This window comes from Podarcis gaigeae (genome assembly GCF_964106915.1).
Source record: "Podarcis gaigeae genome assembly, chromosome: 1".
NCBI lineage: Eukaryota > Metazoa > Chordata > Lepidosauria > Squamata > Lacertidae > Podarcis > Podarcis gaigeae.
Genome location: NC_139678.1, coordinates 116,683,510 through 116,708,878, shown reverse-complemented (window position 1 = coordinate 116,708,878; position 25,369 = coordinate 116,683,510). Strand labels below are relative to the sequence as shown.

The 25,369-nt window shown below is 43.3% G+C and overlaps 1 protein-coding gene across 1 annotated transcript in view; it reads right to left on the bottom strand.

Annotated features, from left to right (window-relative positions):
• The window catches only part of LOC310833208 (dynein axonemal heavy chain 11-like), a 217,438-nt gene that overhangs the window by 99,457 nt on the left and 92,612 nt on the right, over positions 1-25,369 (bottom strand). Inside the window, exons 39-44 of the mRNA XM_083715704.1 lie at positions 24,655-24,757; positions 22,308-22,547; positions 19,737-19,898; positions 16,833-17,026; positions 12,686-12,848; positions 7,224-7,347 (exon numbers count right to left, since the gene is read on the bottom strand). Of these exons, the coding sequence (XP_083571830.1) occupies positions 7,224-7,347; positions 12,686-12,848; positions 16,833-17,026; positions 19,737-19,898; positions 22,308-22,547; positions 24,655-24,757 (986 nt within the window). The remainder of the gene's footprint in view (positions 1-7,223; positions 7,348-12,685; positions 12,849-16,832; positions 17,027-19,736; positions 19,899-22,307; positions 22,548-24,654; positions 24,758-25,369) is intronic.

Genomic DNA, 25,369 nt, shown 5'->3' with positions numbered 1-25,369 from the left:
TTGAGATTACATTTTTTTTTATTCTTGATACACGTTTTTTTCATCATGATTATTGTGTTTCCAAACTGCCCTTCTTCTGAAGAGCTGCAAGTAGACTATATAGGGGTCCCCCTCCCGCCCCACACATCCCCATTTTATCTTTATAACAACCCCATGAGGTAGGTCATGCTGAGAGAGACTGACTGGCCCAAGGTCACCCAGTGAAGGCCAAACCACACATTACATTAAATGTGTTATTGAATTTTACGTGATTTGGTTTTTAAAAACAAAAGTAGCTGCTGCTGTGATAACCTCCCTTAACCAGCATTTTGCACAGATAACTGAACCAAATGTTGCAGGACTGAATGCTGCCTCAACATTTAAAAAAATAAAATAAACTCAACATTGGTTGTTCATAGACAATGAGGCTCTGTTATCTTGATGCTAAACTTAAATCATTCTCATAATTAAAGAGCTATATGCATGCAAAAGCACGTGCAGCTATTTCTCCCTCTCTCTTTTGTCTAAAAAAACCCACAATTCTCTGTTTAGTTCTTTTTCAGTTCCCTGTTTTTCTGGAGCGCTTCCAAGATTGGGTTAGTTATTATTTAAACCTTTTCACTATATGTTGGTGTGTTGCTTTTTTGTGTGCTGTGCTTCACATGACTTATGCATTATTGCACTCTCAATAAAATATTTCCTATATCCGTTCTCAGCAATTATTCATTCCTGCATGCCACAAATATAATAATCAATCTAATCAATCACTGCAGCTAAGCCTTAAAATCAAACCCTCCTTTCTCTATTGTGTCACACAAATTAGCCAAATGAATGTTTTCTAAAAGTTGGTGATACTGTGAGGTCCTTTGGCTCCCAGCCTGCCTTTTTCCTCAATCTAACACCCCTACTATTTATTCTTTTTATTTGCAAACTGTTCCCAATTAGGGATGCCAATTAGTTAGGGTTTTCCCCAGCAGCCTACATGTTTCTCTCCACTCTGCTTGGGTTAGCAGCATTTTTGTTAATGAAGCCAGAGTTTCATATAGAGGTCTCCCCATTTTTGGGAGTGGTGGTGGTGGGGAATATAAATCTCCCAGCCTTTATATATGCTTTTTCAATTTCTGGGACTGGACAATATAATTCACACTGCATGCTGCCTGTGGGAAAAAACTCCTGCTCACCTTGGTGGATAAGGGAGACAGCAGCACATTCAGCCAGTTCTGCTAAAATGTGCTCCTGAGCCAAATTCAAGGTCCTCATCAAGGAGTTCTGTAAAGCCCTTAACAGTGTGGGATCTAAGGGCATAAGCCAATGGCTGAAATTTGCATATGCTAATTCATATGTCTAGATGGAAATTTAGACTGACTTCTGTGGGACATTACTGAGTCAGATAGGCACATGAAGGAGCTGAGACTCACAAACTTTCCTGTAAAATTGGCTAGAGAGAACTCTGTGAGATCACTTCCTTTGTCCGCCCTGGCAGGAAGCTGTAGCACTACATACTTCCTTCCTGCCTGGGCAACTCTCCTCTTTTCTTCATCATGCTTTCAAGCTGACCACACGTGACCTCAGACATCATTTTTGAACTTACATTTTGTACTTTTGTATCTTAGATAGTAATTATAAACCTGCTTTCATTTTGCTACTGTAATTGTGGCTTCAAGCCCTATGTAAGTAAATGATACTTTTACTTCTTCACAAAACAATGTGTGTGATTATCGTTTTAAAGGGAGAGAAAAGGGGTAATACCAGGAAAATCCAGTTTGCCTTAAAGCATCTTGGATTATTATTTATAGAAGGTTAAATCAACCTTAGGGACGCAGGTGACGCTGTGGGTTAAAGCCTCAGCGCCTAGGACTTGCCGATTGAAAGGTCGGCGGTTCGAATCCCTGCGGCGGGGTGCGCTCCCGCTGCTCGGTCCCAGCGCCTGCCAACCTAGCAGTTCGAAAGCACCCCCGGGTGCAAGTAGATAAATAGGGACCGCTTACCAGCGGGAAGGTAAACTGCGTTTCCGTGTGCGGCTCTGGCTCGCCAGAGCAGCGATGTCACGCTGGCCAAGTGACCCGGAAGTGTCTCCGGACAGCGCTGGCCCCTGGCCTCTTGAGTGAGATGGGCGCACAACCCCAGAGTCTGTCAAGACTGGCCCGTACGGGCAGGGGTACCTTTACCTTTACCTTTAAATCAACCTTGTCTTACCTTCCTAGTTTAAACGGCAAAAGATGGAACTCTGCTGATCTCACTAGAGTGAGCAAGGAAAGGTAATAACTAAACAATATATCTTCTCCTTGTGCCCAAACCCATTCCTACAACTTTCAGAGGGAAATTTGTCCTCTAAGCAAAGTAAACACACACACACACACACACACACACACACAACTTATTTTTTTAAAGGCTGAAAGAGCAAGAGATTTGGGGTCTGGTGCAAAAGACCTGGAGCTTGAGGCTAATCCAAAACAAAATTCCTTCTGGAATTCAATTACATTAAAAACTGCCTCCTCCTATTAGAGCTTCTGAAGGAATTACATTCTGCAGAAAATCCTTTTCTTCCAGGGGGAATCAACAGAGCCTTTACTGGAGTTGCCCCAGGACTCTTGAGTTACTGCCACAAACAGCCACCTGAGGTGCTGTGAAGAGTTGCTCTTTCCTCCTTTCTTGACATATCGAGAATGTAAAACATTATTGGTTATGCAGGTCTTCGGCTGATAATCATTCCCTGCCACTGTCATTCTTGTGGGTCGCTTCCATTTCTGCTGAGCTGCACTATTTGAACGATATTCATTTTATGTCACTATACTTTAGCCTGATGAATGCAGGACGGCAATATTTTTAGCAGCCAAGTTACAGTAAATGGAGGTAGATTTTCATTTAATAAAGCCAGTTGCACAAACCTGGCCTCAAGAATCTCATACAGGGCTGATCCAGGGCATTTTTATGTCCAAGACATGCACAGCTCCTCAGACTGACCGCATCACCAGCATTCTTACTCTAAACGTATTGAAAGCACCACAGGATTTTGGACAATTTGAATGATTTTTTTCCAGCAGGTTTTACACAGGCCATCCCTTCTTCTAAATGTGTGCAAATAACTAACTCTTTCCAATGATAATTGTCAGGGAACTGCCATCAGGGCCGGAGGGAGAGAGCGGGCTCCGGAAGGGTCCCAGAGAGCGTCCCGGGATGGGGAGAGGCAGCCCATCTTCTGGGGAAGAGAATCAGCGTAGCACCAGTGGAGAAGGGGGGCAGATGGGGGAATCGGCGAGGCGGTCCCATGACTCCTTGCCAGGGACCAGCGGGGAGAGTAAGGGTCCTCCGCTGCCTACACCCTCCTTGCGCAGAAGGCTTCCGCGCAGGGAGAGTAGGAGGAGACTAGAGCTTCTTTGCTGGAAGAAGTTCAAGAAACGCCCACTGACGGATTCTGCCAGCGATTGAGACAGCCATGGGCAAGTGGCTGTCCGGACAGAAGAGGTTCACTCAGGCAACCCAGCCAGGCGTTGCACCGGTTTACGCACGAGCAACCCCTAGAACCATTACAATAATGATAGAATGTTTATTTTATGTACACTTCACCACAGACGGCAGACCCTCATCTATTATCCTGGGGGAATCTCCTTTTTCTGACAAGATCACACTATTGTCCTAAAATAGTAAATGGTTGAAAAGACTCTAGATCTTTCTTCTGTGCTACTGTGTTGCAATTAGTGAAGAAACACAGTCAGCAGAGATTATTTTAATGGGTGTACAGTACTACTTTAAATGAAGTCTTCGCCATCTGTTCATCTCAATTATAAGCACAAAACCAACATATCTTACAATAGATTCAGAGAATACAAAGATAGTCTACTGCTATACTTGGACTGCCCCCCCCCCCACTTATATCTCTTCCCCTTTTCCAGATCTAACTGGATAAATAATAAAGAGAACGATACGCAATATAGTATGCTTTACTTTGTGACAACACTACTTAGTGGAAAGAATAATAAAATAAAATACTAACAATGCATTAATGCTGATCTACAATCTCTATACGTGTTCTGTTTCCACTTTGACTGCTTATTCCTTGTACTGCAAGCTGAAAGTTGTGCAATCACTTTGTTCATATAGTGCTCTCTAGAGTGAGGAATAAACAGAATTCCTTATTAAGCAGAACATGCCTTCCTTCTGCATGTGTCCTGTCACCTTTGAATTTTGAAACTCTGGCTGCTAAAAGTCAAGATCAGGGGTCAGCAAACTTTTTCAGCAGGGGGCCGGTCCACTGTCCCTCAGACCGTGTGGGGGGCCGGACTATATTTTTTTTGGGGGGGGGTGAACGAATCCCTGTGCCCCACAAATAACCCAGAGATGCATTTTTTTTAAAAAGCACACATTCTACCGTATGTTCTGGCATACAAGAAGACTTTTTATCCCTGGAAAATCACCCCAAAGTCAGGGGTCGTCTTATACGCCGGGTATATGCTTTGGGAAGGAGGAGAGTGGGCCGGTGAGCAGAGGCGCCCCTTCTGCCATCGCTCCTCCTCCCTCCCCACAGAAGGGGACGCGTAAAGTCCTTTCCGAGCGCGGCGCTCACCCATTCACCCACCCGCCAAACGCCTTGCCTCGGGCTGCTGCGACGGCAGAGGCAGCGGAGGGGTGCGCATTCTGCCCTCAAACTCTATAACTCTAAAACTGAACAGCAAAAGTTGGGGGTTGTCTTATACGCCCAGTCGCCTAAGACGCCGGAACCTACGGTACTCATGTAAAAACACCAGGCAGGCCCCACAAATAACCCAGAGATGCATTTTAAATAAAAGGACACATTCTAAAACACGCTGATTAGTGGACTGTACGGATTTAGAATGCGATTGGGCTGGATCCAGCCCCCAGGGCCTTAGTTTGCCTACCCGTGGCCAAGAATGGATAGCTTTCCAAACCCCAAATTAATCTGAACAACCAACCCCCCCCCAAAAAAACAACTTAATGGAGTTCTTCAAGCAGAGGTTGCGTGTGTAGGTCCCCAGGCCACCCCTCAAATAACTTCACACATAACACGTAATTTTAGTTTTGGTTTTTGGGCACTATTTTGGCCACAACTTTATTAAAATACAAAATCAATAAGTGGTTGTTTAGACATTGGTTATGACTATCTGTTCCCCCTCCTGGGACAGAACTGACATCCCGAGGTCCGATCGGTAGCCAGTAGAAGGGAAAGTCAAACTTGGGGGTCATTTGAGCTAAGCATCGGACCCATGCCGCTCACCCCAGCAGCTCCCCGAAAGCTTGCCAGCCCTGGTCCCATGAGAGGGATTGGACGAAATCGTGGAAGCCCCAGGATTCCTTTAACGGAATTCCCTTCAGCGCAATAGGAGGGGCAGGCACAGCCTATCCTGACCCCTCCACCACCAGCATATTATAACCAATGCCTAACCGCAACCTTACAAGTTGTGACGAATTGCTGAGTAGTAGGCAAAAACCAAATGGCACAGCCAATCACCAAATGGCAAAATTCCTACTAGGCCCCTGCCCCAAGGCAGACGACCCCATGACAGGCAAAGCAAGGTCAACCGGAAAAGAGGGCAGGCGGGTGGGCGATCCGATGCACCCAGAAAAGAGAAACAGAAACCAGAGTGCACCAATATTTAAAGACTATGGTCCCACCCACCCAATTTGCAACATACAATTTGCCCCAGCAACCCGGTTATCCAATCACAATGCCAGGCAAAGACTATTAACCTGCCTGGCAACAAGAGGCCTGGCCCGGTGGCCCACACCGCAACACGTGCTCTCATTTATTGGAGAACACACTTTGGTGATCCATCTTATCTGAGACACTCTGGTTCTGGCTTGTCTGCCTCAAGAAGGGGGTTGATCTAGATAGCCTACAAAACCCTGTTTTTTAAAAAAATAGTTTCTTCTCCAGTTAGATTCACAAAATCTTTAGGGGTATGTGTACCCCTGCCTACCCCCAGAAAAAAAAAGCACTGGTTTTATGATGATTTTTATCTTATTCTTTGTACAGTTTTTAAAAATAAATAAATGAATCTTCAATTTTATTTGCACTGCTTCGAACTATTAATGATTAAGTTGAACAGCAATGCCATAAATAAAATGAACAAATAAATCAAAATATTTGACAAATTCATTCTTTGCCAATTCTGTTATGAACTCACTTGATCTGCATCTCCTGGCCTAATGTACGTACCAGAATGCAGTTACCCTTTCCATTCTCCATATTTGTGATGTTCTTGGCGTCAACAAGTGTACCAAAAAAAGCAAAGTTTGTTTTAGGGAAAATTATATTCAGATGTGCTTGCTCGGTGAGGAAATATATTGAGAAATGCATATTTTGCAGGGCAATATGTATTTAAATAGTAATTTTCATGCAGACTTTTCTTTCAAAAAAGAATCACCATTCAGAAATGGGATGGGAGGGAATTAAGGCTGAACAAATGCGAAACTAACATGGACTGGAAATAGACTATTTTGTCCACCCCTATTTCTCTCTCTCTCTCTCTCTCTCTCTCTCACACACACACACACACATGTTTAGAGATAAATATACTTAATCAGAAAATGCATCTGCAGGATGAATTTCACGGACCTGACATTGCTAAAAAGGCACACATATATCAGTATAGGTGATATAAAAGGGGGAAAGAGTGAAGGGCTCCTGTAAGAAATTTTGGACACCTTTGCGCCGGCAGTGTCTGCAACTGCAATTTCAGGAGCAGGAATCACCCTCCTCCTGTTCCCGACCATTTGGAACGTTATCCCTCTGCGATTTTTTTGTTATTCTAAAACGTGCACCACAAATCAATTAATGCAGACGGTTTATACTGGTGAAATGTGTGTGGACTTACGCTGTGCCATTTTATATAACAATATCAAATATTAAAATAGTTGAAGCATTTTATAATAAACAGCGTTCCCCCCCCTCCTCTTGATTGCAGTTGATTATGTTATGCAGCTTTTTCTGTTCGTGTCACAAAGGTGACTTAATAGCTCCTATAACTCATCTCAACAGCTGACCTTTCTCCCTCGCTGATGAAGCCTATTCAAAACCTAGTGGCCTTTTGCTCATTTCAGGATCTTCTATTTTTCAACTGTTTTGATCATGAATATATTTACCGAAGGGTTTTTCTGTTTCTTAAAAAAAACACAAAAAACCCTCCACGAAGACTTCAATGGTCTCTTTAAAAGATGTTATTTAAATAAAGTACAAAAGAAACAGTTTCTCTCTCTCTTTTTCGCATTTATGAGTTTTTGCTTACCTGATGCCAGCATGTCGTTAATTAATACGAGAAAACGCTCATCAGGGATCTGAGCATCTGCGTGAAGAAACACGGTGCCGATGTTCTTCACGCCAACTTTAAAGTAAAGTGTCGCAATATCACTCTGTAGAAGAAAGGGAGGTTTAGATCATTACGGAAATATGCATACTGAACAATATTGTCAAGCAAAGCAACCTCATGAAAGGGGAAGCTTAAAGACCCAATTTTTAAAATTCAAATTATCTGAAGGGGAAATTACATATTTTTACAATATAGCAACCTAAGTGCTTCCCCTGGTCTGTTAAGGATCATGTTCTTATGTGCTGTCTTTACCTGAAGGAGGGTCTCTACCCGCATCGTCCAAGTGGACACTGAGGTCCAGCTCTGAGGGCCTTTTGGCGGTTCCCTCACTGCGAGAAGCCAAGTTACAGGGAACCAGGCAGAGGGCCTTCTCGGTAGTGGCCCCCGCCCTGTGGAATGCCCTCCCATCAGAGGTCAAGGAAATAAACAACGTCCTGACTTTTAGAAGACATCTGAAGGCAGCCCTATTTAGGTAAGTTTTTTAATGTTTGATGTTTTATTGTGTTTTTAATATTCTGTTGGGAGCCGCCCAGAGTGGCTAGAGAGGCCTGGCCAGATGGGGGTTGTATAAGCAATAAATTATTATTATTATTATTATTATTATTATTATTATTATTATTATTATTATTATTATTTTCCTGGGCAGCAGTGAGAAGCTTTGCCTTTTATGCGTTGCTGCCCAGCCAGCCAGCCAGCCAGCCAGAAACTCTCCCAATCTGGGCCAATTTGAACCTGGTTTTGTTAGGTGGGAAGTTATGCCCATGGCTATGATGGCTGGGGGGGGGGTATTCCCCATCAGCTGGTGACCATGTGTGTCTGGGTGTCAGGGAAGGAGATGCAGAGCAAAGGTCCACAACCAACGCCCACCAGGGAAAGCTGCGAGTTTCCATTCTTGGAAGTAGTCAGAAGCTTCGAGGGCAGTGTGTTTACCTGGGTTAAGTTCCCTTCAGAAGGAGAGATTACTGAAAACTTGAGGTGTTTTTAAACGTTAAAAAGGTAAAGGGACCCCTGACCATTAGGTCCAGTCATGGCCGACTCTGGGGTTGCGGCGCTCATCTAGCTGTACTGGCCGAGGGAGCCGGTGTACAGCTTCCGGTTCATGTGGCCAGCATGACTAAGACTCTTCTGGTGAACCAGAGCAGCACACGGAAACACCGTTTACCTTCCCGCCAGAGCGGTACCTCTTTATCTATTTGCACTTTGATGTGCTTTGAACTGCTAGGTTGGCAGGAGCAGGGACCGAGCAACAGGAGCTCACCCTGTTGCGGGGATTTGAACCGCCGACCTTCTGATCGGCAAGTCCTAGGCTCTGAGGTTTAACCCACAGCGTCACCCACGTCCCTTTTAAACATTACAAATAAACAAATTGTTTTTTTAAATGAATATTTATTAGCATTTTCAAAAACCACACAAAAACAAAAATAGACAAAAAGTAACAAAAATACAAAACTTAAAAACAATTAAAACGATTAAAAACACATAAAATTTCAATTACTTATTTTCTTTTAACTTGTTTCTCAGACCTCCTCACACCTCCTCTTCTTGTATTCCAATTTAAATTATCAGCTCAGCAAATCCTTAACTTATTTCTCAACTTTAACTTATTTATTTATTCTAACATGTTGTTATTTTACTTTTCTTCTTTCTTCCATTTCCTCAATTTATTTTTGCAAAACTTATTCCCATTTAATTTAGACCATTTTAAAAACCAGTTTTGACTTATCCAAACTTAAACATCAATACTTATACCTCATTATTCATTCTTGAATATTTTCCTAAAGTCGACCAAAATTTCCCTTCCACGACTTTCCCAATTTCTTTTTGATAGTCTTTAATGTTAAACCCCAAATCTCGGGGAGGCTCCGGCCCAACAGGATCCATGTTTCTTCCAGCCAGACCTCCATATTTAAAAATAAAGCCTATGAGGTACTCCAAATCTTGTTTCATACTCCTTTCAAGTCCAAATGTCCCCAAAGCTCCAACTTCCACCTTAATCAAATTTATGATCCTTCTGTCTTCAGATCTCCACATAAGGAGATCTCTCAGTTCTCCACTCTCCAATTCAGGCCAGGCTTTCCACATCAGATTTTTATTTTCCTTTATTGCCATCATGTCAGGCCTCAAATTGCAGCTCTCCTTTAACATCTGCAAAATTACAGCTCCTCCTTCCTTTTCTTCAGGGGCAGCATATGTCTCCTTCTCCATGTCTCTCAAGTTTCTCTCAAGTTTCTCTATTTGTCCAATTGAATAGGCTTCCTGTTTCAAATCCTTATCAGATTCAACAATGTTATTTACTGTTAAGTCCAGAGTTGTAACATTTGTAGCCAAAACATCGATTTGGCCTTGTAACTTTCCCAAGAGAACAAATACTCTGTCCAATTCTGCCTGGATTTTCCCTCCTCCACCCATTCCTGTAATGTCACTAAACCCCTCTAGGGGGATTTTAGTTCCTTAATATTCCTTTCAGCTCAAGTCTAAAAATCAAGTTATTTTGTATTAGCCCTTCCTTATTTTCAACAAATTGTAACAAATATAACCAGCAGAAGCAACAAAAGCAGGGATCTCTTTTTCTGTCTTGACAGCTAACCTGACAGCTGTCAAACCAGTATTTCATCAACAGGCTCTCTCACAAGACACTCCCGGGTCCGGGGGGGGGGGGGTGAAACTTCAGCTCCCAAAATTAATCTTTTATCCTCCAGTAAAAATTCTTGTAATGTCAAACTGTGAAGTTAAAGTCTTTTACAAAAAAGAAAGAAAAAATTATCTCGACCTTAGCTAGCAGGTCCTTTGCTTTAAGTTATTTACAAAGAGGGGGTCGGACTTCCTTTTTAACCCTCCCCCGCTCGTTCCTAATTCAACAATTTTTTTCTTTTAAGTTCCAATTTCCGTACTACTCACGGGTTGTTGCTTTAGAGTCCAAATGTTCAAAGGAAAAAGTCAGCGCTCTCCGACAATGGCTTGGGGCTTCACTCCGCAGAAGAAGCAGTACTCTCAGCACCGCGCTGCACCCCGTCCCCGTTCCAAGGCCTTTAAAAAAGGCTCCTTCGCAGATTGGGGGGGGGACGCAAATGGTGCCCGCCGAGTCCCCATGCTCACAGGCTTCCGTGCCTGTGATTTTTAAGGGTCCCCGCGTCGCCGCAGCGTCAAGACCCGATCCTGCAGAGCCGATTCCCTCCGGAGCTCGGAGGAAAACCACCATTAATTGATGGCGCTAACCCGGAAGTCCCACAAATAAACAAATTGAGCAGAGATTAATTAAAATGGCACAGCACTCCTGAAAGCAGCAAATCCTCTGTTGGTCATCAGATTCCAGACAAGAGATCAAAATGTGTCTTCCAGAGCTCAGGCTTGCTCACTCTTTCTCCAAACATCTCCAAGTGCAGTTTCTGTCTCTTGCAGACTCCAAACCTGCTTTTGTTTCTCGCACTAACAAATGTAGATTACATCAATGCAGTTGGGTGAGAAGGTGGAGGTATGCCACCTATATGTACTCCCTAGGAAGATAAATCAATTGCCAGCTGTTTCAAAAAAAAATTCCTTCCAGTAGCACCTTAAAGACCAACTAAGTTAGTTCTTGGTATGTGCTTTCGTGTGCATGCACACTTCTTCAGATACACGAAAGCTCGTACCAAGAACTAACTTAGTTGGTCTTTAAGGTGCTACTGGAAGGAATTTTTTTTGTTTTGACTATGGCAGACCAACACGGCTACCTATCTGTAGCTGTTTCAAAAACACTGTGGTCCATTGTTAGCACTATTTCCCTGCTCCTCCGACAAAGGCAAGCCCTGGTAGCTAAACATTTCCAGGTAGGGCTCCCCCTGTTTATTCAGCATTAATCCTGATTTGCTTACACAAACGTTACACGGTAGTTAGATTATATCCTGCTTTTATAGGGCATTCATTCCGATTTGTCTATGGATGGCTTTACAATGCACATTAATCCTGATTTGCTTGCAGTGTGTTTACACAGCTTCCTGTTAATTCATTTGTCAATCCCACTTTTCAATCTGCCTTGTTCCTTTTGAAAGTGGATTTGTTGCGCCAGAGAATTTTAATCCACTTCCGTTGTGCAGGCTTGAAGCAGTTTAGTTTAGATTTCTCTGAATAGAAGCATTTTTATATACAGTTTTGAAAAACAAACACTCGTTTTACAAAGCAATTCCCCTAATGTAATGCATTATGTGTGTAAATATATACCGTACTTACTAATATATGCATTTATATGCACACTTTGATCTTGTATATGCAGTTTTGTGCACCGTATTTGGCTGGGAAATTGCACTGCAAAATTTGGAGAAGTGCAACTTTTGAAGGATAGCTGTGCTTTGGTTCACATTTTGTTTTGGATAGTGTGAATTAAGTAAGTTCACCCTTTTTGCAAGGGTGCAATAATGTCTTCTCCAAGCAAATTCAACATGGTTCATCTAAGGTTGGAATTGCGGTTGCTTCGCCCGCTCACATCTCATGCTCTTAATTTCTATGCAGTACCAGAATGTATGCTCTGACGAGGCTTTACCATTGCCAGGAGATTATGTATGAAACTCAAAAGACATGTCACAGTCGGAATTCAAAATGACGTCAACAGTTTGGAGAACTGGGCCAAATCGTACAACATGAATTTCAACAGGGACAAATGCAAGCTTCTGCACTTAGGCAGGAATAACCAGCTGCACCAATATAAGATGGGGAGGGCGGGGCATATGGCTTACTAGCAGAACTAGTGAAAAGGTTCTTGGGGGAATGGTCTCCCTCAGGAGGTTGTGGACTCTCCTTCCTTGGAAGTTTTTAAGCAGAAGTCGGATGGCCACCTGTCATGGATGCTTCAGATTCCTGTACAGTGGTACCTCTGGTTACGTACTTAATTCGTTCTGGAGGTCCGTTCTTAACCTGAAACTGTTCTTAACCTGAAGCACCACTTTAGCTAATGGGGCCTCCTGCTGCCGCCGCGCCGCTGGAGCACGATTTCTGTTATCATCCTGAAGCAAAGTTCTTAACCCGAGGTACTATTTCTGGATTAATGGAGTCTGTAACCTGAAGCATCTGTAACCTGAAGCGTATGATTCCTTGATACAGTCAACTCTATGATTCTTTGATACAGTCAACTCTATGATTCTTTGATACAGTCAACTCTATGATTCTTTGATACAGTCAACTCTATGGTTCTTTGATACAGTCGTACCTCGGTAGTAGAACAGAATCTGTTCCGGAAGTTCGTTCGACTTCCAAAATGTTTGGAAACCAAGGCGCGGTTCGCAAACCAGAACACTCACTTCCGGGTTTGGCGGGTTTGGGAGCCAAAACGTTTGACTCGCAAGGCGCTCAACTTCCGAGGTGCGACTGTATCTGAATGCAGAATCTTACAAGTGCACTATGAGACCTACCCTGAGATCATGGATCCCGTAGCTTTTGCGCAGGGTGATTTGGAAGACTTCCAGTGAGCTGAGAAAAGCAGCCAAGCGGCACAGACTTTGCTTTCCACTTCCTCCGACTCCAATCAAAAGTGCATTTCCATAGGGAGCTTCAAGAATGCGGTTGATGCGGCAGCTACAGGGTAGGAACAGATTTGCAAAGATTGATCTTTTAAAGACAATCAGCTTTCTATCCAATATATTTATGGTTGTAAACTAACAGTGCAATCCTAACCATTTCTACCCACAAGTAAGTCCTACTGAACTCAATGGGGCTTCTCTCCCAGGTAAACAGGATTAGGACTACAGCCTAGAGTGGGATTAAGATTACATCCTAAATTAGGATTATGCACTAGGAGTTACTTCCAATTAAGCATGCATAATTATGCCACAATCCTATCAACCTCCCAAAGTTATTTAGTCCGTAATGACTGAGGTTATATTTCTAAAATATATTTGGAAATCATTAAAGGTGTTTTCTCAAAGGTGCTGAAGGAAGGGCATTTCTCTTAATTTCCAGTATTGCAGAGCTTTTATTTAAAATTGTAGGATAGAAAGATCACTATTTGTGGCATAAGGAGAAGAGAATCTAAGCATCTGTGCAGTCTGCAAATAAATTTGCCCTTCAATGACCCTCCATCAATTAATAGGGGGAAATAACGAAGCTGCTATTAATGCGTTCACTAATTAATCTCCCTATTAAATTATTTAAAAGTTGATAGCCCTATGATCAACCTTTTTAACAAGCATGTACTTGGGAGGGGGACTTGAACTTAAGAACTTATTTAAGTTTGAATTTCCTGCAACTTTGAACTTAACAGTTAAAGCTTGCATAATACTCCTCTCCTTCAAAGGTAAATTGTAAACGCAGTTTACAACCGAATGGCGGTACATTTGAGATAGTGCTATGTAAGAAAACATAATAGTAACTCTGAATAAAAGGTCTTACTAACATCTAATATACAGTCACTGTTGTTACTACTGTAGTCAGAGTGTGGGACAGTTTGCTCAACTATTTAAGAAATAATTAAATAGACCAGTGATCACACATTTATGTCCCAGGGCACTGTAAATTGATCTTGGGAACTTCTGCTACATTTGCCACTTGGAAGTGTCTTCAAATGTTTTCTAGACTATATGATGAGCTGTGATCCTGGCACACATTCACATGGGTCATAATGAGAAAATCTTGTGGCAACACCACCAAGTCATTAAGGCCATAGGATGCTTGAGAATTTCACTTGGTCTGAATTTTTAAGCACCTGGTGTTCACTTCCTTGCAAACACGCAGATCAGAAAGCAGTTCTTTTTTGTTTTTCAAACATTTCCAAATCTGCAGTACAGTTCTCCGCTCATTAAAAATGTGTATTTTAGTATAAAACACATAGAAAATTTTGTATTTTAGGGTAAAACGCATATAAAAATGTGTAGCAAAAATGTATTTTTTTCCATCCCAGAAGCACAGCAGATCCCTGTGGGGCAAAATGGCCCCAATCCATTGCATCCAGGTTGCCTGCCACCCAGCCAAAAGGGGACAGAGGGAAGGGTGTGTGGCTGCTGCCACCAATAGCAAATGTAAATAAAATAACCCACTCACATCAATAACAATCAAGGTGTTTTGTTTTGTTTTGTTTTTTTTAAGGGCAAGGAGGAAGAAGATCAGAGTAGATGGGGGTGGATTCCTTAAGAGGGCACCTTGTTCATCAATAAAAACTTCCTGACAGTAACAGTTGTTCAACAGTGGAGCAATCTCCCTCGGGAGGTTGTGGACTCTGCTTCCATGGAAGTTTTTAAGCAGAGGTCGGATGGTCACCTGTCATGGATGCTTTAGCTGAGATTCCTGCATTGCAGGGGGTTGGGATAGATGACCCCGGGGGTCTCTTCCAACTCTAAGATTCTATGATCACGAGAATTGGAAACTTGCTTTTTCTTTTAAATGAAAGTTGATAAATAAAGGAGGCTGAGCAACAAAGGTCCGTATGGTTAAAGCTATGGTTTTCCCAGTAGTGATTATGGAAATGAGGGCTGGAGCATAAAGAAGGCTGATCGCTGAAGAATTGATGCTTTTGAATTATGGTGCTGGAGGAGACTCTTGAGAGTCCCATGAACTGCAAGAAGAACAAACCTATCCATTCTGAAGGAAATCAGCCCTGAGTGCTCACTGGAAGGACTGATCCTGAAGCTGAGGCTACAATACTTTGGCCACCTCATGAGAAGAGAAGACTCCCTGGAAAAGATCCTGATGTTGGGAAAGATTGAGGGCACAAGGAGAAGGGGACGACGGAGGACGAGATGGTCGGACAGTGTTCTCGAAGCTACCAGCATGAATTTGACCAAACTGCGGGAGGCAGTGGAAGACAGGAGTGCCTGGTGTGCTCAGGCCCATGGGTTCATGAAGAGTCGGACACGACTAAACGACTAAACAACAATAAAAGAGCCTGAAGAATGAACCCGATTCTGAATTGGAAGCTATATTATAGACAAGCTTTTTGAAACAGCTATGATTCTATGATTTAGGCTCCCTCAAAACAGGTAGCACCACTGCCTTTCTTCTCTCTAACATACAAAAGATGCTGGCCACTACAGTCGTACCTTGGATCCCGAACGCCTTGGTACTCAGACATTTTGGCTCCCAAACACCGCAAACCTGGAAGTGAGTGTTCCAGTTTGCGAATATTCTTTGGAACCCAAACGTCTGACATGGCTTCTGGAGCTTCCTGTAGCCAATAAGAAGCCGCACTTTGGTTTCCGAATGTTTTGGAAGTTGAATGGACTTCTGGAATGGATTCTGTTAAATTTCCAAGGTTTGACTGTATTACGATTTGCTTGGTGGTGTTGGAAGTGTTGGCTGAGCAGTTGTAGATCAATTATTTTAGCTAGCCATACACATTACACAGCTTCTCAAGTAGACAAGGTTCTCTGGATCGAAGCCTTTATCAAACAAACTCTTTCTTGCCACTTCATCATCAGCATGCAGCGTGGCAAGATGATGACAAAACTTTGTTAGTGCTCGGTTTAATAGCCATGTGGTTTGAGGTTTCTTAAACAAGGACTGTGAGTAGAATAAGTTTTTTATTTTTTATTGATTAGATCAATCTCTGCTGGGACTGAAGCTTTCTCAAGAACTCATCCTACCTCAGACTCACTGACATCTGGCCTCAGGCTGAGCTCAGCCTCTACATGCATGACTTCCTGCCAGAGTAATTAAGTGCGTTTTTCTTGATTAACCCAAAAACAAAACAAGAGGGAAAAATTAATTTGCTTTCTGTTGCAGATGCCGGTGGAAGAGCCTTTCAGAAACTCTTTGGGAAACGATTCCATCATTGCTGTGCTGATGAGGCATCCTCAAATTGGGCCACAATATAGATGAATGTAGTGCCAGTCTTCAAACTGATACAATACAGTGTAGACACACATACATATATGTGAATGATACCTTTTATGGATTCATATTCCACTGTTTAAAAACCCCACCATTCAAAGCTACCGAACAGCATATGGAGTAGGATGGGAGTGTGACAGAATGAAGAAGTAAGTAGGGAAATTTAGAACATTGAAATGCACCTCACAATTATTTCTTCCCAGTCCTTATTATACATTGATATCTTCACTGAAATAAGCAAGCTGCTAGACAGAAATGCCATAGGACCCGAGAAAGGAGAACTGATGTTTTCCATTTCACCCAGGGATCTCTAGAATAATTTTAAAGCATCAGGGGTTTCTTTCATGACACACACCAGGAATTGTAAAATATTTGAAAGCAATGTAATATTCTATGAACCGAATCTTAAAATATCCTTACAGGTCATGTCTCTATCTGCCCCTGAGCTTTACTGTGGATTTGACTTCAGCAGCAGAGTACCTGTTGGTCACACACTGAGCAGCAGCCAATGAGTTACAATAGATCCTGGATCCTTGAGACCTTTTTAAAAAATTGCAGATGCATTTCTATAGTCAGCCGGTGCTAAAAGTCTTGCTTAGATCCGGCCACTTTACAAGCACCCCTTACCCTTTTTTAAAACTTTCCAGGAGGGCATTTTCAAATACTTTGTAAATACGCCAGTGTATTGTTTGCATCGAAGTGGCACCTCTCACACACACCAAGACTCAAATAACTTACACGTGCTGTATGGCATCCTCAAAGAGAACAAGGTTCATTGCTGCATGCAGTTCGTTGTAGTGCTCTAATGCCTCTGTTAAAATTCTGGTCAGCTTCTTCCAATCAGATACTGGAAAGTAACGAGGTTCTCCAACACCATGGGCAAAGTGGCAGTAAATTAGTGGCTTATAGATAAATATGTGCTCATCAACACCCTGGTGGCAACAACACAGAGAGACAAACAAGCATGTTAACCCTTTCTCTATATTGATTCTCCTAATTTTAACTTGATATCAAATAGAGGATGCTGAAATTATAGCCACAGAGGCTGAATTAAAATTTAGGAACATAGGAAGCTGCCATATACTGTAGCCTTATTGGAGTTCACCGATTGGGTCTGCGTTGCTCCAGGACAGGAGGAAGGAAGTCAAATGACACCAAGGTTGATTCCAAGAAAGAGTTTATTCTGCTCTCCGGATAGCAGAAGGCACTTGCGTGGTGAGTCCACAGCAAGTCCAAAGAAATGAGAAGTTTCATGTAGTATATATATATCCTCCAGGCACCCTCTCCCTCCTTCCCTAGGAACCCAACCAACTCCGAGAACGCACTCTGGCTTTGTTCCCGGACTTAGGTCTGTGCGTCAGGGTTGTGGTAAGATAAGACCTAGAGTGTTATCTCTGTTCCACTTTAGAGTGGACAAGGCCAGCCTTATCGTCACAGACTGATAAAGGAGAGAGCCTTGTTTATGCAGCTGTGTTCTTGTTATGCATTTGCTCAACAGCTCAAGTTAAAGCATTTTAGAAATGCTAAGAAGAAGGGGGGGGCTTTGAGTCAGTTTTAAACTGACTGCTCAGAAACCCATTCCTTCAATACCGTTGGTTCTCCTAAGTTCAGTATTGTCTACCCAGCCTAGAAGTGGCTCTCCAGGGTTTCAAGACCTGGGGACACTCCCAGTTTCTCCAGGAGATGCTGGCGGTCCAACATGGAACTGTCTGTAGACAAAGCAAAAGCTCTACCATAGAGCTGCGGCCACTCTCAAATCCCTCTGGCAAGACAATGCAAGACAATTCCTGTTTTGTATGAAAATGTGAAACCAGCCTCATATTGACCTGAAAGTGAGCACCAGAGCACAGTTATTGAAGGAAGAAAGGTAAAGGTAAAGGACCCCTGGAAGGTTAAGTCCAGTCAAAGGTGACTCTGGGGTTGTGGTGCTCATCTGACTTTCAGGCCAAGGGAGCCGGAGTTTGTCCACAGACAGCTTTCCAGGTCATGTGGCCAGCATGACGAAACCGCTTCTGGCACAACAGAACACTGTGACAGAAACAAGAGCACACAGAAATGCCGTTTACCTTCCCGCTGCAGCGGTACCTATTTATCTACTTGCACTGGTGTGCTTTCAAACTGCTAGGTTGGCAGGAGCTGGGACAGAGCAATGGGAGCTCACCCCGTTATGGGGATTCGAACTGCCGTCCTTTTGATTGGCAAGCCCAGTGGTCTAAACCACTGAGCCACCCATGTCCCTTTAGTTATTGAAGTACCACATGCCAGTACAGAGTGTCCAACAAAGATGTGCTCTCCCAAGCCCACATTCCCAACATGTTCACAATTCTGTCTCAGTGACATCTATGTTGGCTTGGTCATGCCCGCAGAGTGGCAAGATGAACGGGTTCAAGCTGCATGACCACTGGCAGACCAACTCTGCATTATAAAGATGTCTGCAAATGTGACAGGAAGACTGGCACCATCAACCCTGCTCCGTGGGAATCACTTGCAGATGACCACAGTGCCTGGAGACAGGCAGACAGGTCATGTATCCGTAGCAGTGAGCAGAGGAGGAATGACCTCTGGGAGGAGCACAGGGGGAAGAAACGCCATAGTGTGTCTGCAGCAGCACAGCCCGACGCCTTCATCTGCCCCGGCTGCAACAAAACATGTTGCTCCCATATCGGTCTCTACAGCAACAGCAAAGTGCTGCAAACTTCCAACAGTTTGACATCAACCCGGAAGGGGCATTCCTCCATTGTCTCTCGAGACAGACGGATGCCAGCAATTTACTTGAAATGCTCACTTCTATTGCACCTTCCTAGACGTTCAAGGCAGCTTGACAGCAAATATAATACCTTAATCTCAAGCAGTTCTCATATATTTTATAGAATAATAATAATAATAATAATAATAATAATAATTTATTCTTTGTACCCTGCCCATCTGGCTGGGTCTCCTCAGCCACTCTGGGCAGCTTCCAACAAAGATTAAAAATACATTAAAATGTCACACATTAAAAACTTTCCTGACCAGGGCTGTTTTAGAAATGTTTCAGCAACTTATTGACAGGGATGTAATGAAAGGGGTGGCTATAAACCTACGTTGCGGGCATGTGACAAGGCATCTGTGTTCTGGGATCAAGTTTTTAGTCCCAGACTTGGGATCCGCTTTTAACGCAAAGATGCATGTGTATGCTGGTTATGCCCATGGTGAGCCTCAGTTGTGGATCTCAAATCTTCAACTAAAAACCAATGGTCAGTTGATGCTATACATTTTTAAGCTGTCATGACAGAGTCCTTCATGTGTCACACAATCAAGCCTGTGTCACACAATCAGTTCCATTTACAATGTATACACTCAGAATCATATTCAGCAGACAGATCACTCTCAACTGCAAAAATCTAGGCTGAAAACACCTGATCGCCATCTTATTGAATGTAACACCGATAGGCTCACAATCATGCTATTTTCCTCTGTGTTCATTCCAATAATGACCATTAAAGCAGATGGTTACTGAGGAAATTCACAATCTTCAGCAGAATCAATTAGATCTGTCCAACCTGCTTTTCTAGCTTCAATCAATGCATTTCATTAATGATTTGATGAAAAACACGCCTCAGTTAGGAATGTTTCATGGTCAAAGTCACACTCAAGACATACCTCAAAATGCCTTTTGGCTGTATCAATAAGCACTTTGTTATAATGTTCAATATCATTTTCCTCCATAAGTTTATCTGAGTAGACTCGGGAAGATTCATGAAACCATAAATGGACCAAGTCAATAGGAGACCGCACACAGTCCGGGGTTGCGAAAAGCATACCCTACAAAACAGTTTGAAGTGTTTATTTGCACATTATCTTTCTTGAGCATCAGTTTATGATTAGTACCGAAATATGCCATTCAATAAACTGTACTCCTCTGGCACACACAAAAACGTGTGGCTTTGCTATTCACAATATGTGCATATATTTGATAGGCAATTAATGGCTTGCAGCTAAAAGCAACGTGTTGTTTATAATGAGGCACTATGGTTGCCTTGTGAACATCAATTCCTTTTCCTCCCACCCTTACTATCTATAATTTGCATTTGAGTGAAAATCATGCTTTTATACTTTGCCTCGAGAACGGCTTCACTCTATTTACAGCATTCCATTCTCAGACTATGGCTGTGTGCACATTACCTATTTCCTCTGGCTCCAATGTGCTCCCACCACTGGCTTTTAAATCTGGGTAAACACATTACCCATGATGCAGAGCTATCCCGTCGTTTCTTGAGAAGTAGTACTGTTTCATGTATTTCCCCTCAAACTGGCTTCAATCCGAAATGAAAACTCAAACCACATCCACTTCGTAGTTAAGCTGAGGTCAGTCACTGCGCATGTGTACATGTGAGACAGTCACTGCTCATGTGTACATGACAGCTTCATGAGGACTTGGGGGTTGCGGGGAGGGGGGAAGATGCACAGCTGGTTGAGACATCCCTGCTCCCCTTTTGGTGTGTACAACAGCATGCAAATGTGACTTGAAGAGAGGGAGAAATGACCTCACTGTTTTTTAAGCTGTTAATGTGTACCAGTGGTGTATCGTGGTTTGCCAGTGCCAGGGGTCGCATGGAGGGGTGAATGGGAGGGAGACAGACGGATGGAGTACACATGCGCATTTAACTGCCTAATGGCACCCACATCACCCAGGAGATTGCAGGCACAGAGATAAGAAGAGTCGTTCTGTTGTTTGGAGAGTTCACTTCCTGTTACACACAGAGAAGCCGTTTTCAACAGAGCCCAGCGACAGAAGTGTGCAGCTGTATTGAGGCAGCACTGGGTGCTGAAATTTTGTGCCCCCTACCAATTTTGTGCCCGCTTCAGCTGCCCCTGTGCCCCCCCCATGATATGCCACAGATATGTCCATAGCTGTCAACCTTCCCTTTTTTGCAGGAAATTCCCTTATTCCAGCGCCGTTTTCTGCTGCTTCCCACTGCTATCCTGGATTGTTAGGTATCCTGTAGACTGTCCCCGAGACAGGTGAGGCTGCTGATCCCTTATTTTCAAATCTGAAACTTGACAGCTATGGATATGTCTATAGCCTTATTTTCCAACCCCCACCCCAGACTAAAACTTTTCTAAGGCTAGAATTCCATGCAAATAAATATTATTTATGAACTTAGATCCATCACTGATCCTGCTTTTTACTGCACAGCCATTTCCTCCTGTAAGACTACTGCAGGGCTGCTTTGCTCACCAGGCAATGCGAGGCAGTGGCCTCAGGCGGCAGATCTGGGTCCAAGGAGTGTGCTGCTCACTGCCTCTGCCTCCTATGTGGCTGTGCCTCCTCCACCTTACATGCGCCACGTCACTTCTGTGCCCCACTGCTGCCTACTCCTTTGTGGGTGTGACCTGCTGCAGTGGCCAGACATCCCCATATCAGCAGGGCAGACCATGCACACAGCAGAGGAAGGGACAAGGGGCATTTATAGAGGCAGCAGTAGCTGGGGGGGGGGGGCAGGGCAGCAGAGGGGCACATCCAAGGAGGCGGAAGCAGGGAACAGCGGTGGGGTTTTGCCCCAAGTGGTCCACTGTATGCAGGTTATATAACAACTCCGACCATGGTTATGAAGCAATGGGAGTTCTTAAATGATTATTTACAAAACCAGGGCTCGACTATAAAAATCTGGTTGTGTTTAGAATAATCGTGTGCGCAATATAAAAAACACAAAGTGAGACATTAAGGAAATCCAAAGGGAAAATATGAAGAACAGAGGATTTGACGAACAGATTATTAAAAACGCGTGAGGCAAACAGTGGAAGTCTTTTTAAAAACAACAACACTTTCTAAGGTGGATAAGGACAAGATGAAATTATAAAATTGATTATAAATATAAATGGGAAACGGCTATGTATAGTGAATACTTATCTACTTTTAAAAATTTTCACCCATGATCATTTTCCTTTACTTCTTTATTGTTTCTTTGTTCTTTTGTTCTTTTGTTCTTTTTTCTGATATCTTATCTTTCATTTCACTCCTTTATTGTGAATAGCATTTTATAGGGGTATAAATAACTGTAAATATGAAAAGGGGCAAAGTATTCTCTAATTTTTTTCCCTTGGTTATATGTATTTTCTTTTGTTGTAAATATGTATGTTTTCTAATTTGTACTTAATAAAAATTATTTTTTAAAAAACAAAACAAAACTCCGACCAACTGGAAACAAAGAAAGGAGTGAACTGCATTACCTGGAATATGTGTGTCAAATCTCTTAGATTAAAAATATAATGAAATCTGATGGCCGTGGGTAGAAAGTTCTGCGTCATCTTCTGGTGCAGTGAAATGGCAGCTTGGACAAGTGTGCCAACAGACTTCACTATGCTGTAACAGAATCCCCCTTGCTGGAAATGCATGTTCATTATCTTCCCGTAGATAGCTGCTAAAGCATCTGCTCCCGGGAAGTGGACAGCAAACACAGAGAAATGTCTCTGAAAGAGAAGAGGGGAAAGGGAGATGGAGAAGAAGCAAACCAGAGAGTATATTATAGCCACTATTTGATTTGCATATTTGAAATCTTGAAGGCAACTTTCAAAGGGAGCTGAGAAGTTTTTTGGGTGTGGGGAAACATACACACACCCACCCACCCACCCACCCCGTATTTTTCGCCCTATAGGACGCACTTTTCCCCCTCCAAAAATGAAGGGGAAATGTGTGTGCGTCCTATGGGGCAAATGCAGGCTTTTGCTGAAGCCTGGAGAGCGAGAGGGGTTGGTGTTTCAGGAAGCTATCCGCAAGCCTTGGGAGCCTGTGGGAGTTCCCGCCGGGCTCCCAAGGCTTGCGGACAGCAGCCTGCAGCCCGAACTCCGGGGAGCGCAGCGGAGAGCACCCCGGGCTTCGGGCAGATATCCGCAAGCCTGGGGAGACTGGCAGGAGTTCCCACCGGGCTCCCAAGGCTTGCGGATAGCAGCCTGTTCTGGGAGCTGGGGTCGGGGGAAGCTCGGGCTTCCCCCGCCCCAGCCCCATGTCTGGGGGAAAAATACCATAATTCCCCCACTTTATTTCCCCCCAAAAAAACTAGGTGCGCACTCTGGGCCGGTGCGCCCTATAGGGCGAAAAATACGGTATATATAGTCCTACACATCAGAAGAGCCCTCCTGGACCAGACCCAAAGTTCAGCATCCTACTTCCAAAAAGTGTTCAACAAGATGCCTCCAAGAAGCCAATGGAAAAGGATGAAGCCCAACCCAGTCTCCCATCTTCAATTGCCTATTGTCAGGCTTCAGGGAACTGGCTTCCTCCCCACTTTGGCAGTAGATAAGCAGAACAAAAGAAAAGGAGTCTTCTAACCAGTTAGAAACTTTAATGATCACAGCAAGAGAATCCATTTCCTAGGAATGAAGGTGCTCCCACAATTAAGGGTTCCACCCACTTACTCCCTAGTCACACACGTCATTACTGCGCCTTGTAACCCGAGCTTGTAACCACTGTGCTTTCTGTGCTGCCACCTTATCTGCTCTTCTTGACCTTGGGCTGAGCAAAGGAATGCTTTCCAGAGACAGTGAATCTGTTAACCCTCTCCCTCCCAGTGACTCTTCTCTTAACTGTTCCCCATCCAGATTTCCCAGCTTCTGCCTTCTTAACTATGTCCCTCTGCAAACCACTGTTTCAAATCTATACTGTCTTCCTGCTCCTGGGAAAATTCAGGATCCTAATCAGGAGCAGGGGGAAGGGGTGGCTCCCACCATTCCTCCTCAGTGCAGCCCTCCTCATCACGGTCCCTGACACCTAGTGTTATGTACTGAGTTGAATAGGATCCAAATGCAGCAGTCTGATTGGTCCTAGAACAATAGGAACCAAAATGCAGCAGTCTGATTGGTCCCAGAACAATAGGAGTCAGAATGCAGCAGTCTGATTGGTCCTAGAACAATGCAGCAGTATGATTGGTCCGCAGGAGCCACCCAATCCAGCTCAAGTGAATCCGCAACCTGATTGGCCTACAGGAGAATCCAGGAATTAGCCAATCATGTGCGGCCCATTGTGTAAATAATGTATATAAAGCAGATATTTTGGGGGAACTTTCATTCCTCACTACCATGAGCTGAATAAAGAGCATGAAATCCACCCCCGACTCCAAGTATATTTCACCTAGTGATCCTCCTGTGCTTTTAATTTTGTTTCATTCATGCTGGTTTTCACTTCATCACAAAATACTTCACCTGGCTTATTCAAGTCAGGCATCCATTCACATTCAGAGGATACTTTTGCAGATTAGGAAGCTATTTCCAATGAGTGCTTATGTGTGAATGGACCTAGTTGTGCTCATCCCTGATCATGTTATTTAGCTCTGTATCCAGTCCAACGATTCACGTATCATTATTTATTAGTATTATTACGAGAAAGCAGAGAAAAAGCCGTGCTTGAGTATTTTTAACACACATAAACCCCCAAAAACTCTATCTCCAGAGGTGTAAACACCAGTGCACACAATAAAGTTAATGATTTTCTCTTTTGCTGAAATTAAAATCACTTTAATATTATTCTGGGGAAGAAGAGGGAGGAATAGGTAGCTAACATTTGGCACTTATGGCAACCTACCTGAAGACGCTGATTTACTGAAAAACTTCCAGCCGTGGGATTCATGCACGTGACATACTGACAATTGTGAATTTCTTTCAAAATCAGTTTCTGTCTGTCATACCTATGTAGTTACAAAATAACAAAGAGATAATAAAACTCAATTGTATATTCACAGTTTGAGATCCCTATTGACAGATCTTCAAACTGAAGGCTGCTGGAAGAAAGTCTGATTATGTAGCCCTCTGTTAAAAGATCTGAAAACCTTTCTTTTGTCCCTGATCTCTTAACACAAGATTCCTATAATTCTCAGTCTCTTAAGCAACTCTGAAGACTGACAGGACCTAAATTTGGCCTTCTCTCATCAAATTATGACAGTAGTGTTCAAGTATCTCCTGTATAGAGGCGAGAATTTCCAATGTTGGCATCCCTTTAACAAGGCTATTGAGATGCCGTAACCAATTTCGACAAGTGCAGCAGATGCAGTTCTGCGCTTGGAACGGGGCTGAAGCAGGCATGGATGTGGTTCAGGGTTACTGTGAACTCATTCACCCAGTCAAAACCAGGTAACAGGTAATGGGAAAGAAAAGTGTCTGCCTGAGACCTTGCAGGTCCCACGTTAATCAGGGTAGACAATACAGTGGTACGTCTGGTTACGTACTTAATTCGTTCCGGAGGTTCACTTCTGGTGAACCAGAGTAGCGCACGGAAACGCTGCCTACCTTCCCACCGGAGT